Genomic DNA, 14522 nt, shown 5'->3' with positions numbered 1-14522 from the left:
TAAAATATTTTTAAAGAAGCAGTGTGGTATAGAAACAAAAACATGGGAACCGAAAATCAAGTCTGAGGTCTGCCACTTACGAGCTGTGCGCTCTTGGGTAAATTGTTTAACTTATCTGAACCCCAGTTTCCTCCCCTGTAAAATGAAGGTTATATGAAGCATCTTATAGAGTCCTGAGAGTTAACCTAGGGCGGTAACAAAAGTGTAAGTGACTTCTTGACCGTGAAACACTATACAAAGCAATTAGTATTTTTTCTCTGATGTAGTCGGCTCAGTTATTTCTTGTTAGATACTGTAAAAGATTGCTGTCCTAGAACCTGACAACTTGTGTTACCATTATTATGTCTAGACTAGAGTTTCTCTCTCAGCTAGACCTTGAACAGCCCAGAACATCTCTTTTCCAGTCTTGTAACCTGAGGTCCCAGAACAATACTTGTCTAAATATTTGTTGAATTAATGAATGGATAGATGGACAGTGGAATTACACATTTTTTTTTGCAATCCAAAATGAATGGTTAAAAATAAATTTCTGTGCATGCTCTAACCATGTTAATAGGAAGGTTACCATTGAGACAGGAAAATTTCACATTGTTATTTTCCTTTTTGGTCATATTAATTTATGGTGAAAATATGCATTTGGTAAAAATGAATAATAGAGAAATTGGACTGGGTTAAATTTTGTGTGTGAGTTTTGTTGGTGAAATTATCCTGTTTCTTATAATTGTTTTTAGATAAGTATAGACTTCATTTGGTGACTTTTTTCTAAGAAGTTCAAAGACCTTATAATAAGTTATCTCACTACATTTGACAGTGTCTCTTTGAAGTTAGGATATGACACAGTTCGTCATCCCCATTTCTCAGATGATACAAACAAAGACATGAATTGCCATATCCAAGGTCACAAAACTAGTTCCTGGATGAACTAGAAATTCACACAAAATTCATTCTTCATTCCATTAGTGAGTGTTCCCTCTTTTAGATAACTATGCATTTCAGGGGCTGACGTTCAGCACAGCATGGATCCCATCAACTAACTGTTCACTGAACAGCGTGCAGGTATATTAAGAATTGTCAGCAATTTTGATGAGTACGAGCAGAGTAGCGCATAACCTATTAATTAATGTAAGGATAGCTTTCTAGGTTAAGTTAAAAAATAATAATACAAAAATTGAGAAGAAGTTGGTTTCTACATTCTGACAATAAATCAAAGCTCCTTTTGTGTGGACACTGTAGCCAATTCTGCCCTCAAGACCTCCAGCCATTCCCACTAAAGCCAGGGAAAATCACATGCATGCACCAGTGGGCACACACTAGTTCTATATTTATAGATGTTTATTTAAATTTCACAAAACGAGAAACATTTTGGTTGGTAAAAAATACAGGTCTGTTTACAGGCAGAACAAAAAAGGTGGGACTCCGACTTACACACAGGCAAGGTAAATATCAAGTTCTAAAAACAGAGGACAAGTCCTGTATCATTTCCTACAGAGCAAGGAGATTAGTTTGACTACCGTGTAATGGAAAGGGCATTTAATAATGAGTCTCCACGCCACATGTGTGCCTGTTCCTTTCACCCCCAATCCCAGCTCTGTTCATGACGTTACCTTAGGAGAACTTTCCTGCTATAGTGACTGTGGGAGTCCTTGTACCTTACGGGAAAGAGTTCCGAATAAATGAAGGAAAAGACCTTTGGAAACAGCAGCTGCTCACATCTAAGAGAATAACCGAGTCCTAACTCTAAAGAACTTGCGACACATTACTACGGGAAGCAACAATAATTTTACCTATGGGTCCCTAACACTTCTTTCCACAACTCAGAATACTGTCAGCTGGATCTTAATTGAACTGCTCAGTGAGTCTGCTCAATGAGTAGAGAACTTCTTACTCATTTCTTTAACTCATAAAGTAATTATTAGTTTCTTTGTTTTATAATGTATTTGGGACTAATGTATCCAAGGAATTCTACTTTCGAAGTTTCGAGGTTTTTATCTTTTTTTTTTTTTTTTTGGTCCATCTAGAGTCATGATAAATATAACCCTCATCCTATGAAAATATTTTCGATCCATTCCTCCTCACCCCCAGCATAGATAATCTCTCAGTTTCCTCCTGGTTAAGGAAACAGAGTGACTAATGAGGGACAAGACGGACAGTTCATAGATATAATGCACTCTCTAATTCAGAGCCACGAAGTCTTCCTATGTGTTTAATGGGTTAGGGATGGAGTCAAGAGTCTGCAGCGACAATCTCTAATTGAAAAAAAGGGAAATGCCCTCTTAAATGCTCTTTTTCTTCCCCTGGCTTGTTCCTGACAGTAAGTAATGGTACAACTGTTCTAAACTATTCCTCTTCAATTTTATTTTGTTTAATTCAGTCTGTCATTAGAAAGGCTTGCGAGCTTTAGGCTTGATGATTACTCTCGGTGGGAGGAAGTAATGCCACTGCAGACTTGTGTTCTAGACAAGCGCTCCTTTATACAATGACGGGGCCTGCCATCGTAAATGAAAGGCTCTTTAAAGAGCAGTGAGGGACTCTTTTAAGCAGACTGCTACCATGTGCTTGTAACCCTCCAGCATAACTTGCGAGGATGAGACAGCAGTGTGTTCTGCTGCAAAGAGGACTATTGTCCTCGTTAGCCTCAAGCAAATTGAGCCGTGTGTTTCGCTGCAAAGTAGCAGGATTTCCAAAGGGTTTTCAAGCAGTAGTTCCTAAAATTCTGAACAAAATGAAAGGATTAAAATAGGGGATGGAGAGTGTGGAATTTAGAACTCTACCAACCCCTCACCTAAGTCAACCCCTAAGCCCCAAAATAAAACTTTAAATTTTGTGCACTGCACATTACTTGAGGAAAAATATTGAACAAGGAGATTACAGTTAAATAATTGAATGCATATGAATAAATCCGAGTGTTTGCTCACAAACTCACAGGGTTTGGGTTTTAAAACTTGTGATAGCTGATTTCTGATATATCTGTCTACATGAGGAAAAGGAAGAAAGATGATCTACAATTATTAAACTTACCAGGATTTAAAAGATTTTATTGCAGTCCATTTTTAAGCCTAAGAATGTTCCGGATTTTAAAAGAGAGGGCTATAATGCAGTATGTTTTTAATTTTTTTATATGTGCCATTCAGGCCTGCTCGGTTTGTTAAAAGGCTGATTTATGTTCTAAATTCAATCTGTAGATGCAGTCGTAAAATAAAGATCTCTGTTTCTCTACACCTCATATACATAAAATGTATCACTTGAATCTGAGAAGAATCAAATAAACCAGATTAATATTTTGGGGGCAAAAACATGTTTACTAGTTTCACAAAGCCAACATGTACCTAAGGTAAAGGTCAAAGACTACTTCATTCCCTGCTGAGCAAATGCTCAGGAAGCACATTTGTCTACGTTTCCTGTCATAACAGGAAGAGTGTAACTTCTTCCTTTCCACGATGGCTTCAGTTTTACCTCCTAAACTCCAATATTTTCTCCCTCAGGGCCTTCCAAATCAATCCTCGCAAGACAGAAGGCAGGAGGCTGTCTCCGTGGTAGTTTCCAAACAGTTGCGTTTGTTGAAATGTTATTTAAATGTTAGTGATTTCTTAAGCTAAGCTGTTCCAACTTAAAATTAAAAGTCAAATTTCTAAACATTTAGAGTGGTTCTCTTATTCCTATTAGCGGTTCAACATATTTCAAAAGAAATGCAAATATATATTCCATATTACGGAATTTCATTTACTTCAATTTAATTATGTTATTTTTCTTTTTAAACCAAAGCTATTATTCAGGGGGTGGGGAACGGGAGTTGCCATACTGTCTCCAATAAGAGTATGTGAGGATGTAAACTTTAAAAATACTTTCATCATAATAATTTTTGAAGGAGCTTATTTTAAACGAATAAATTACAATGTTAGAGGAAGTCTAGACTGCAAAGGACGTAGCTTTTGAAAAAATTAGCAACATGTTCTTTAATCTACAGTTTGGAAGAAACCTCTTGGTTTATGTGGTCTATTTATAATGTTAATATTTTTAGGGTTGGTTTCTCAGTAATACAATGTCATACAGTTTGTGCATTTGCAAAGCAAAAGGTGACTTGTAGCAGACAGAATGGGGTGTGCATGCATTTGCAGAGGTGGAAGGTGCCATTCAATGCCACTTTCTACACAAAATGATTGAGATACAATAAATACAAGCATCGGGATTTTTCTAAGTGATAGTTTTAAGTGGAAATTATATGACGAATTCAAATTAGAACTGAAACAACAAAACATCTTAAAGCCCTCAAGTACATGGAGGAAATCGTTATCCTTTTCCTTGTGAAACTTTTGGCCTTTCTTGGATTCCCTATCAAAGGAAAGCTAATGAATGAGTTTGATAGCATTTGAGACAATACTTCTCTGGTAGTAAAGGAACAGATCTATTTGATACAAATATAAACTATCCCACATGTATGGGACGCATACCAAGTGTGTGGTGCTCTATCTCTATGATTCAACCATATAGTGGGGAGACAATTTGTGAATAGTTTTTAAACTGGTAGGAATAGAATAGAAACGAATGGCCTGATGTCATGGCTGTTAAACGTACATCTGAGCACTATAGCTACTTCTTTCTTTGATTTGGAAAGTCACAAAAGTACATTTTTTTCCCTTCTGGTTTCCTTTTTCAGTCTCTTCAATCACCAGTAATTCCAGCTCTCTGAACAAAACTTTTCCCCTTGGTGATTTTAAGATTAATGAAAGAATGATTTAACTTATGTGCATGGGGAACCTTTAAGTAGGCAACCACAGGGTGCCTCAATTTACCCTATAATTCAATCCTGAAATGTACTACTATGTGCTAACATATTACTATGATACACCCTAATTTCATTTATTAAAACCAAGTTTAGGGGAGGCAGTTAGCTGTTAAGAAATGACACTGAGGGAAAAAAAGGCATGATAATCATCATTATGAGGTATTTGTGGATTTATTTTAGATTTAAATCAACGCTTTTGTGATTTTTTTTGAACTTTTTATTCACTTGATTTAAAACAAGGTTCCAGACATTCATTGACGAACTCTCTTATAGTAATATCAGTATATCAGTTATCAGGATAACTCTCTGATAGTATTTTAAATATAATTTCCTCTCTAATAGTATATACTTGCTTGGTATGCATACTAACAACTAATGATTCTGGAAGTTCTGTTTGTGCAAATGACAAAAGGAAAAGTTTATGACTGGATTACTCTGTTCTTTGACTCATGGTTCAGAATTCACCACAAAGTTACTTCCTGAAGCAATTTATTTGTCTTTCTAAATTATCTAGTTCCTTACATCTAGAGTAAGTTAGTAGGCTGTTACTCTCAAGTTTAGAACTGTAAATAGCCTTTTATTTACTGGTATTCTGGATATCACCTTGAAGGAACACTACAATAAAAATTCCCCTGAAATTTTTGCTTAAATTCTAAGAACGGCCTAAAATAGTGGAAAGCAGGAGAAAGTAAGGAGTAATATTCGTTTCTTTTAAAAACAGAGTCATTTGAGGAAATCAATAAATCTCTTTTACTCAGTTTACTTTTAAAAATATCAGATTTAGTTTAAAAACATCCATATGTAGGAACTGTTCAGAGGTTGTATCTGCACTGCACATATTTCTCGAGGATTTTTTTCTGAGCCCATTTAAGATAATTGATAAGTTGTATAAAGAAACTGACATAGGGGCATAAGAAAGGAGAAAAAGTTAGAAAATTTAACAGCTACGATCTCTGAATTCTTTTTAGTCATAAGGGGATTCTCTTGTTCTATTAACAGGAGAATGCTGCTAATTGTCTTTAATTTGTGCTCCAATTATTACACTGATAATTACATGAAATTTTGTTTGCTGGCAAAAACTATTAGTGTGCCAGACCTGACGGAAGAGAACTTAAGACATTTAAAAATCCTTTTCCCTTAACTTACTATCTTAGGCCCTAACTGTGTTACTTGGCAAATATTTTTTCCCTTACAAGTATTCAAACATTTAAATGCCTTTTTATAACAATTCACACAAATGCATTTGGATTTACCTCTTTTATCCTTTCAAAGTGGGGAAGCTGAAAATTTAAAATACAAACATACACGTATAGACAGTTTAGGTTAAGCAAGCCTAATTTTTATATATCCTTCTTCTAGAAACAACCGATATCACAGATTTCTGTCTATTCCGTTTGTAAAAAAGAGTCATACAAGGGCAAAACTCATTTAAAAATCTGGCTTTTTCAGGAGCGTATTTCCTGGGACCATATGAAGGAGGGTAACATGATTGCTTAAGGTACTTAAGAGGTAAAAACAAAGAATGCAGACGGAGACACTAAAATGGTAGTGTTAGAATACGCTGGAAGCTGGAAGTGGTAAAAATGGTGATAAGTAGTTCAAAATAACTTGGTCAGTAATATACATTTGAAAGTAAGTCTCACAAGCATAGAACTTAGAAAACTACTTCCCATCCTTGTCACAAGCCCTGCTCTGCAAATGTTTGTGATTTTCCTTCTGGTCTGCAAGCCATCCTCTGCCATCAGTGCTCCTGCTCTGAAAGGATTCTCTCGCTTCTTGTGAGCTTCCAAAGGTGCCTTTGTGCTCCTGCTCTGCTCTGTTCCACTTTTCCTTCCAGCTCCCTGATAGCCTTTTAAAGGTAAAAGCCTCCTGAAATGAAGGTTCAGGTATGACTCTTTAGTGTGTGACACAACGCAGGAGTTGTTTTGATGGAAGTCACATGAACTTATAAGAGCTAATGGTTCAAACAGCCTGGGTCTTAATAGGAACAGCTAATAGGTACATTTATTGGGCATTTATTATATGTTAGATGCTTTACATTTACTCCCTAATTTAATTATCCCAATGACCTGATGAGCTGGGTACTATATTTTAACCCTCACACTACTGATGAGGGAACTGATTAGGCTCAGAGGGGTTAAGTCACCTGCTGGAGGGTCATACAGCTAGTAGTTGGCAGAACTGGGACCAGAGCTAGGTTCATGTGTGTCTAAAAACCATGTTCTTCACCATTATGTTATACTGGATGCAGTATGATGTAATTGGGAAAAGCAAAGACACAAAACCATGCTCTTAGCCATTATATTACACAGGATGCAGCATGACATAATTGAGAAAAGCATGTTTTGTTTTGTTTTGTTTTTTATCTGAAAGATGTGGGCTCCAAATCTTGGCCACCACCTAGCATTACTATCTGACATCAAAGCCTTGCATGATCGGGCCCTGCCTAGCATCTAATCTTTTCTCTCATCTCTCTAAAATCATACACATCAGACTCAAGTTCCACAAGCTTTCCCTTGGCCCCTGAGCAAGCTCTTTCCGTTCTTAAGGAGCTTTGCAAATATTGTTCCATCTGGAATGTTGTCACCTGCCTAACTCTGACTCATGTCTTAGTTCCCATCTTTTAGCATTTCCTCAGAGAGACCTTTCATCAAATCCCTAATCTAAATAAAACATCTCTTGTTATACTGTGATAGCACTTTGATAATTTCACTCATAGCACATTATTTACAACATTTTTATTATATATTTGCATATCTCATGTCTGCTTCATCCCACTAAGCCAGGGATCCACAAAATCTGGCCCACAGGCCCAATACAGCCCGTCCCATTTTTGTCAGTAAAGTTTTATTCAAACACAGACACATTCATTCATTTACACATTGTCCATGGCTGTTTTCGTGACTAGGGCAGAGGTAAGGAGTTGAGACAAAGACCATATGGCTCACAAGGTCAAACATATTTGCTATCTGGCCCTTTATAGGAAAAGTTTGCTGACTTCTGTGGCAGATGATAAACTGTGGGAGACTTGTCTGGTTTACCACTGAATACTTAATGTTAGGCATGTTGCGATCTAATACTATTTGTTGATTTAATAAAAAAAATGAACTATTCAACTGTAAATGGGGTTAATAAAAATTAAATGAAATAATACATATGTAATTCTTGGTACATGTTGCTTTTATTAAGCTAACCGGAAATTTCTTTAAGATACATTAAAAATTCATGATTTTATTTATTTTTACATACTAGCTTAAGAAATCCATCCAGTTTATGTTAGAAATTGAGAAATAAGTAGTCTTCATAAATTCAGAAACTCTGGATAGGTTTTGAACAATAAAAAGAGCTGCTAATTTTTTTCCTTCTCTTAAACTATTTTATGTATACAAGTGGAATTTCTGAATTTTAGTTGTTCTCCCTATGTCCATTATGAAAGGTGGAGGAAGGGCAAAATTCAATAGAAACAGTTAGCTGTTCTGTTTTATAGCAGTGTTAGTTCTTAAGGCTATTCAGCTTATATATCAGCTTTGTAATATTTCATTTCACACTTTTAAGTCTCTATTTCTTATTCTGTAAAAACACACTCTGTTTTCTGTATAGTCAAATAAACACCTGCAAAGGCAGAGCAGACTTTTACGACTTTTTAAGAAAAGATGACAGTGAACCATTGTGTGAAGTTCTGTTAGGGAGTCTGCAGTGGGGTAAGCTTCAAAAACAGCAAAGCAGTTAACATTTTCTTTCAACATGTGAACACATAGTTTAAAGGAAGCCCAGGCTAGGGGTGCCTCCACAATTGGGATGATCTGCTCCTGCAGATTTGCTAGTGTTGATTACAGAAGTGATGTACATCTTTTAGGCTCTCATGACCACTCTTGTAGTAGGTAAGTGGTACATATAACAAACATTTATAAGTAAGACAGATGTTGGAGATTGTCAATAGCCATCTAAAATAATCACTGAAATAAATATACATTAAAACATGGCAGTTTTCAATTTTACCAATTCGATTTAAGAGTATGAGTGAAGGGCTTGCTGTACCAAAGTGTGGAGAAGACTACATAGATCCTAAATTTCTATAAAATAAAATTAACGAATTCATCTTCAGGATTAAAAAAAAATCTAAATTGAACTGAATTCAAGCAATTTTTTTCTCCTAAAATTATTATGACTTCTGACATGGATAAGAGTAACAGCAATTATAGACACAACCATATTTAAATTAAGAAAAGATTTTCAATTATTAGCTCAAAAGTATGTGCTAAAATTCTTGCATCCCTGTGTGTTTTATGTTCCTTCATAAAGCATAATGAAAACTCATGAATTCAACCTAAAAAATTTTCTTCTTTGTAAGCAAAAGGAAGATACAATAAATTTCATGAACCTAAAAATTACCTGGTATTATTAATGAAATGTAGGTGCTAATTCATGCAACTTCTGACTACACTCAAAATAGATTCTATTCCAAATAACAGGGTCTAAACAGTCAATGGTACATGGTATTCAATATTTCAATCTTAATTTTAATTTCAAGTTATAAGCCAACTAAGAAATACTGTGGTTTTATATTGACAGAATTACTACTTTTTGGCTTGACCCATAGCAATAAACAATGTGTAGGAAAATAATGAAGAAATCCATCATAAACCTTAATTTATCCTTTAGCTCAATTTTCAGGCAAAAATAGTTCAAGTCATACATACCTTAAATATAATAATTTAATTGGGTATAAACTTGAAAATCTAAAACGTTTCTTTATCTCTTCATGACATTCTGGCTTTGATGGCATAAAGAACAACTTCTATTCATTATAATTTACACAAGTAACAACTTAAGTGTCCATCAATGGATGAATGAATAAAGAAGTGGCTACACACACAGAAACATTATTCAGCCATAAAAAGAGGAAATCCTACAATTTGCAACAACATATATGAATCTTGAAGGCATTATGCTAAGTGAGATAAGTCAGAGAAAGAAAAGACTATATGATCTCATTTATACAAAGAATCTAAAAAACAAACAAACTCACCAAAAGAGATCAGATTTGTGATTATCAGAGGTGGAGGGTGGGAGGAGGGAGAAAGAGATGAAGGTGGTCAAAAGGTACAAAGTTCCAGTTACGAGATAAATAAGTACTAGGGATGTAATGTACGACATGGTGACTACAGTTAACACCACCGTATGATATACAGGAATGTTGCTAAGAGGGTAAATCCTAGAAGTCCTCATCACAGGGAGAAATTTGTTTCCTTTTTCTTTTTTCTTTTCTTTTTATTGTATCTATAGGAGATGATGGATGTTAGCTGAACCTATTGTGATGATCATTTCACAATATACGTAAATCAAACCAACACAATGCGTGCCTTAAAATTATACAGTGATGTATGTCAATTACTTCTCAATAAAACTGGAAAAAGAAAAAAAACCTTAAACCACAAATCAGTTCTAGTCTCACTTGCAATTCCAAGAAGACAGAAAGGGACAACCGGAGAGATAGAGTGTCTTTATATGGGGGAAATCAGTATGGTGGGCAATCAGTAAAACATTCTTCTCTCCCATGGTCAGGGAATGCCTGTGTTTCAGGTTCCATTACCCATTTGTAATGGTTGGGATCTGGTAGTAACATAATTTCTCCCATTATTTGTTATTTAATACTAGAATGCATACAAACCACCCAGCTATCCTTATATCATCTAACTAACTGCACTTTCCCCAAGTGTGAAGAAAAATCGTCAAATCACAGATATTCATGATATACAAGTCTTTGCTGAATAGAGCATTTGATTATATAAAATCTTTAGGATAGATTAATGGGTTTATACAGCTTTATCAATGGAGTTGCAGAAAAAAATTGTAACGTCTTCTGCCTCTTTGTTTATAAAAGTCATGGTTTAAGGAAAATGGTGTGAATTAACTAATAGTTTTTGCCTCTATGTTTTAAGTTACTAATATTTTGTAAGGGTGTTTGTTGTTGTCAGCACAATGCTAAATATTTTAAATACATTTCAAAGTCTCTTTTACTGTGAATACAATGAAAGCCATTTTTATAAGCCTATATTCTAAACCTTTAAATGGATGACCACAAAAGGCCTCATTCCCATGCATATAAGAATATCTTTGTTTGATGATGCGTGTAGTGTAGCAATGTTATGCTTATTAACTCTTGATTATTAAGCTATTTGTATTACAGAAGTACAGTGCCCATTCAAAATTTATGTTGAAATAAAAAGTGAACAATCATGAATGTGTAAACTACTTGTCTAACAGACAAGGTGATTTTTTCCCCCTTTACATGTGATAGAATATTAGCATTTAAACTGGCCACAATTTAATTCACTAAAACTTTTCTTAATGGATGTTTCTAAGTTCAAAATGTTTTCAGTATCTTTAAAATACTTGGGGAAAATGTATAAATAGTTCATGTCAATAATGATACAGGAAAAAGTTTACCCCACTCACCTGTCTGTTACGTTCATCCATAATCCTCGTAATCTGAATCTTTTTTCTCCCCATAGTCCCCGTTTTTCTTCTCTCTCTCGTCCCTGAAATTATGTATTTTTTCCTTCCTTTTCTTTCTCTTTCCTGTTTCCTCCAAACAAATCTCCTTCTTCAGCACTTGCACTGCTCAGTTCCCAAATTCCTGCATTCGTTCCTGCTGGACAAAAGACAAAAATTAAATACCACTTTAACAGAAAGGCAGTTTCATAAGAGCGATCATATTCTAATTTTTTAAAAAAGAGAACTATATGAAAGTAAGCCAATCAAATGAATGAAAATAAGTACTAAAAGCACATGGTATATCCCATGCAGGAGCACATCAAATAGGAACGGTTTGTTTTTATAATTAAAATAATCTCATAAGTAATTTAACAAGTCATTTAAATGACAAAAACTATACTTCAAAGCCCAACACTTGAAATGTATCTTTTGCAAGGAGTTCCTTAATATTTTTTAATGAAATTAGGTGACTATTTTCACCCTTCTATTATGAAGAATTACCTAAATCAGAGAGTTAATGAACCTTTATGTACCTGTGTATGCTAAGTAGGGCAGCTAATTCATTTCTGAAGGGAAAACAATCTCGTGTTTTGACAGCAGAGGTGATAACGTCCCCTCGTTATGCAAATAGGATGGACTATTATGAAAGTGCTATTTGATATATGTAAATGTCAACTAATTTAAATCTAAATCCTTTAATCTTATTTTTAAAAAGTCACTGCTATGAGAACACTGTAAAAATAATATGGGATATTTAATCTTACATAATAAGCAGCTATCAGCAGTGAGATCTCCTGTTCCTCTTGAAAGCCCTTAAGCTATATCTTGAATACAACAATCAAAAAAGATAATCATTCACAGAAAAGAAATGGTGCAAAAAATTAGAGTATTACTCCATTTATAATGATACTTTTTTTTATAACTACACTTTTCATAATAAGCCATCAGTTTTCTAAATTTAAATATTTTAAAAAGACATATCATATGTCTTTGGGGAGTAAGATACAAAATTATAGAAGCCTGATATTATATACTAGATACCTTTAGGTCATGAATTAAAATTAAAGAAATGATCATCAATAATATAAAACAAACCCAGAGAACCCAAGTATTAAAAGTATATATTTTACTTTGTTTTAAATTATATCTGAAAACATCTGAACGTAATGAAAATGAATTGCCGTGAAATGTGGAAGTTAACAAGAAAGCATTCCACGTTGGATTCTTCATTTATAAGCAACAGCTTCAATTATTCTATCCAGTTTTACGTCAAAGAATGCAACTACTTTACACATTGCTCAGAATTTCCCTGTTTTAGTTGGTGTCCGATGAGGGACCTGAGAAATTCCCACATGTATTATGTAATGCTAAGCCAATGTCCTGGCTACTTAATAGATTATTTGGCTCCAATTCAAAATTATTGGAACAGGAAAGCTGTTACACACTTGGTCTGATCATCAGCTGTCTTTTGATTTCTTTAATTCAATTTCTAAATTCTTTATCACCTTGAGTAAATTTCTTTAAATTAAAATTTTCTGTGATTATCTAACTGCAGAAGCTATTATGATATAATTAGTTCTGGTGGATTAAGCGCTGCTTAAATACTAAGACTATCCATTCTCCTTTGCCCAACGCTTTTCTATGAAACTGCAGCTCAGTTATGCCTTTGGGAATACTATATATGTTGAGTAACATCATGACCACACAGTGCTCATCAAAAATTATTACTCCAGCGGCAATTTTAAACATTGGAAGTAGTTCAAAAGTTCTGAAGAGTTATATAAATAACACACATTTGACAAATACACATGAAAAAATTAGCTATAAGACATTAAAATCACATTAAAATATGAAACATTCACGAAGCACAATTGCATTATATATTCACTGTTGCCACACCCTGTCTATCTATTTATTTTTAGAAACCGTCTTAAATATCACTCAACTGGACAACTTTCCTGTGTTTCCTATAGTCTTACCTTAGAAGCAAGCGGCACGTTAGAATGGCATTTCCCATGCATGTGCAAGACCCCAGAGAGACAGACAGGCTTCCTCTATCACAGAAAAGCCAACCCATGAATCCACAGCAAACGCATATGGGACAATTTCCTTTCTTTTCATTTGGCTGAGGCCGGTGGCACTATCGGCTTACAGGACTATGCCTGCCTAAGCTCTTATTCACTTTAAGGTGGAAGGTCAGGGTGAACAGATTAGAGTGTGGTGACAAGGCGGGGAAGACGAGAACTTCTACAGATCCTGGTTTCAAAATACAAATAACCAAACAAGCAGACAAACATCCCTCGAGAAAAGTCTCTTCAGAAAGGCAGAGAGAGAACTCCTCATGAGCCAAACTTAGAAGAGTTCCTACATATCACCACCCCGTATTTCACAACTTTGAAAGGAGAGACACTTTTTAAAAAGAGCACAGCAAGATTTTTTTTTTTAAATTCTTAAAAAAGGATGGGAAATATTTTGCCTGAAAAAATTTGTATGCGTATATCAAATATATATGTAAAAGAGTTGGTGAAAATACCATTGGATGTATTTTCCTTTTTGAAATATGCAAGGTAATGTAAAGAGAAGCAAGCTTAAATTTCAGTAAAATTAAAATATTTTCTTGTTTTCCATAAAAATGAATATTTCTTGAAGGGTTGCCTTCTGAACATTTTTAAAATGCAAAACTTGATATTATTATGTACATATGCAGAATACTACGCGGTGATGATGCGATTTTTTTCATGAAGTAAAATATGTCACGAAACGTGGCTTAGAACATTTGATTATGGATCACCACATTTCGAGGCTGTCAGTAAAAACTCAAAGACTTAAGAAGGTCAACACTAGCTCAGTAGTTGTTTTCTTAGCATAACTACTTCTCTAAGCTGGTTTTTATGCAAAAATTATATTGTAAGGTCAGTTTCAAGTATTAATTTGTAGGAGGCCTAGAGAAGCCGAAGAAGAGATTAAATAATTTTAGTAGTTTTTAGAATTGTTTTGTATGTATACAAAGAAAAGAACAGCAAACTCCATGTAGTAGAATTTCAAGTTATGCTGAGAACTTTCATTATGTACAATCAACCATAAGCTTAAAATAATTCCAGCAGCCTTGCCGCTACTTCTTTCCACATGAAAGAAGCATTCTTGGAAAATGACAGAGCTACATAGAAACAATCAGTAATTAAAAAAAGAAAAAGAAATGCTCTACCACAGTTACACTCTATAGAGCTACAGTCTTCTGCAT

The 14522-nt window shown here is 34.6% G+C and overlaps 1 protein-coding gene across 12 annotated transcripts in view; it reads right to left on the bottom strand.

Moving 5' to 3' along the window:
* The window catches only part of MEF2C (myocyte enhancer factor 2C), a 149155-nt gene that overhangs the window by 84000 nt on the left and 50633 nt on the right, over positions 1-14522 (bottom strand). For 7 of the 12 annotated variants that reach the window (XM_008700829.2, XM_008700827.2, XM_040622106.1 and 4 more), the window contains exon 2: positions 11243-11435. In XM_008700829.2, the coding sequence (XP_008699051.1) occupies positions 11243-11296 (54 nt within the window). In that variant the 5' untranslated portion in view covers positions 11297-11435. Of the gene's footprint in view, positions 1-11242; positions 11439-11814; positions 11836-13260; positions 13577-14522 lie in introns of those variants that run through there. The other 5 variants (XM_040622102.1, XM_008700819.2, XM_040622103.1 and 2 more) reach the window with 4 other exon arrangements.

This window comes from Ursus maritimus, unplaced genomic scaffold, assembly GCF_017311325.1.
Source record: "Ursus maritimus isolate PB19 unplaced genomic scaffold, ASM1731132v1 scaffold_5, whole genome shotgun sequence".
Classification (NCBI taxonomy): domain Eukaryota; kingdom Metazoa; phylum Chordata; class Mammalia; order Carnivora; family Ursidae; genus Ursus; species Ursus maritimus.
This window is presented reverse-complemented; position numbering and strand designations above follow the sequence as displayed.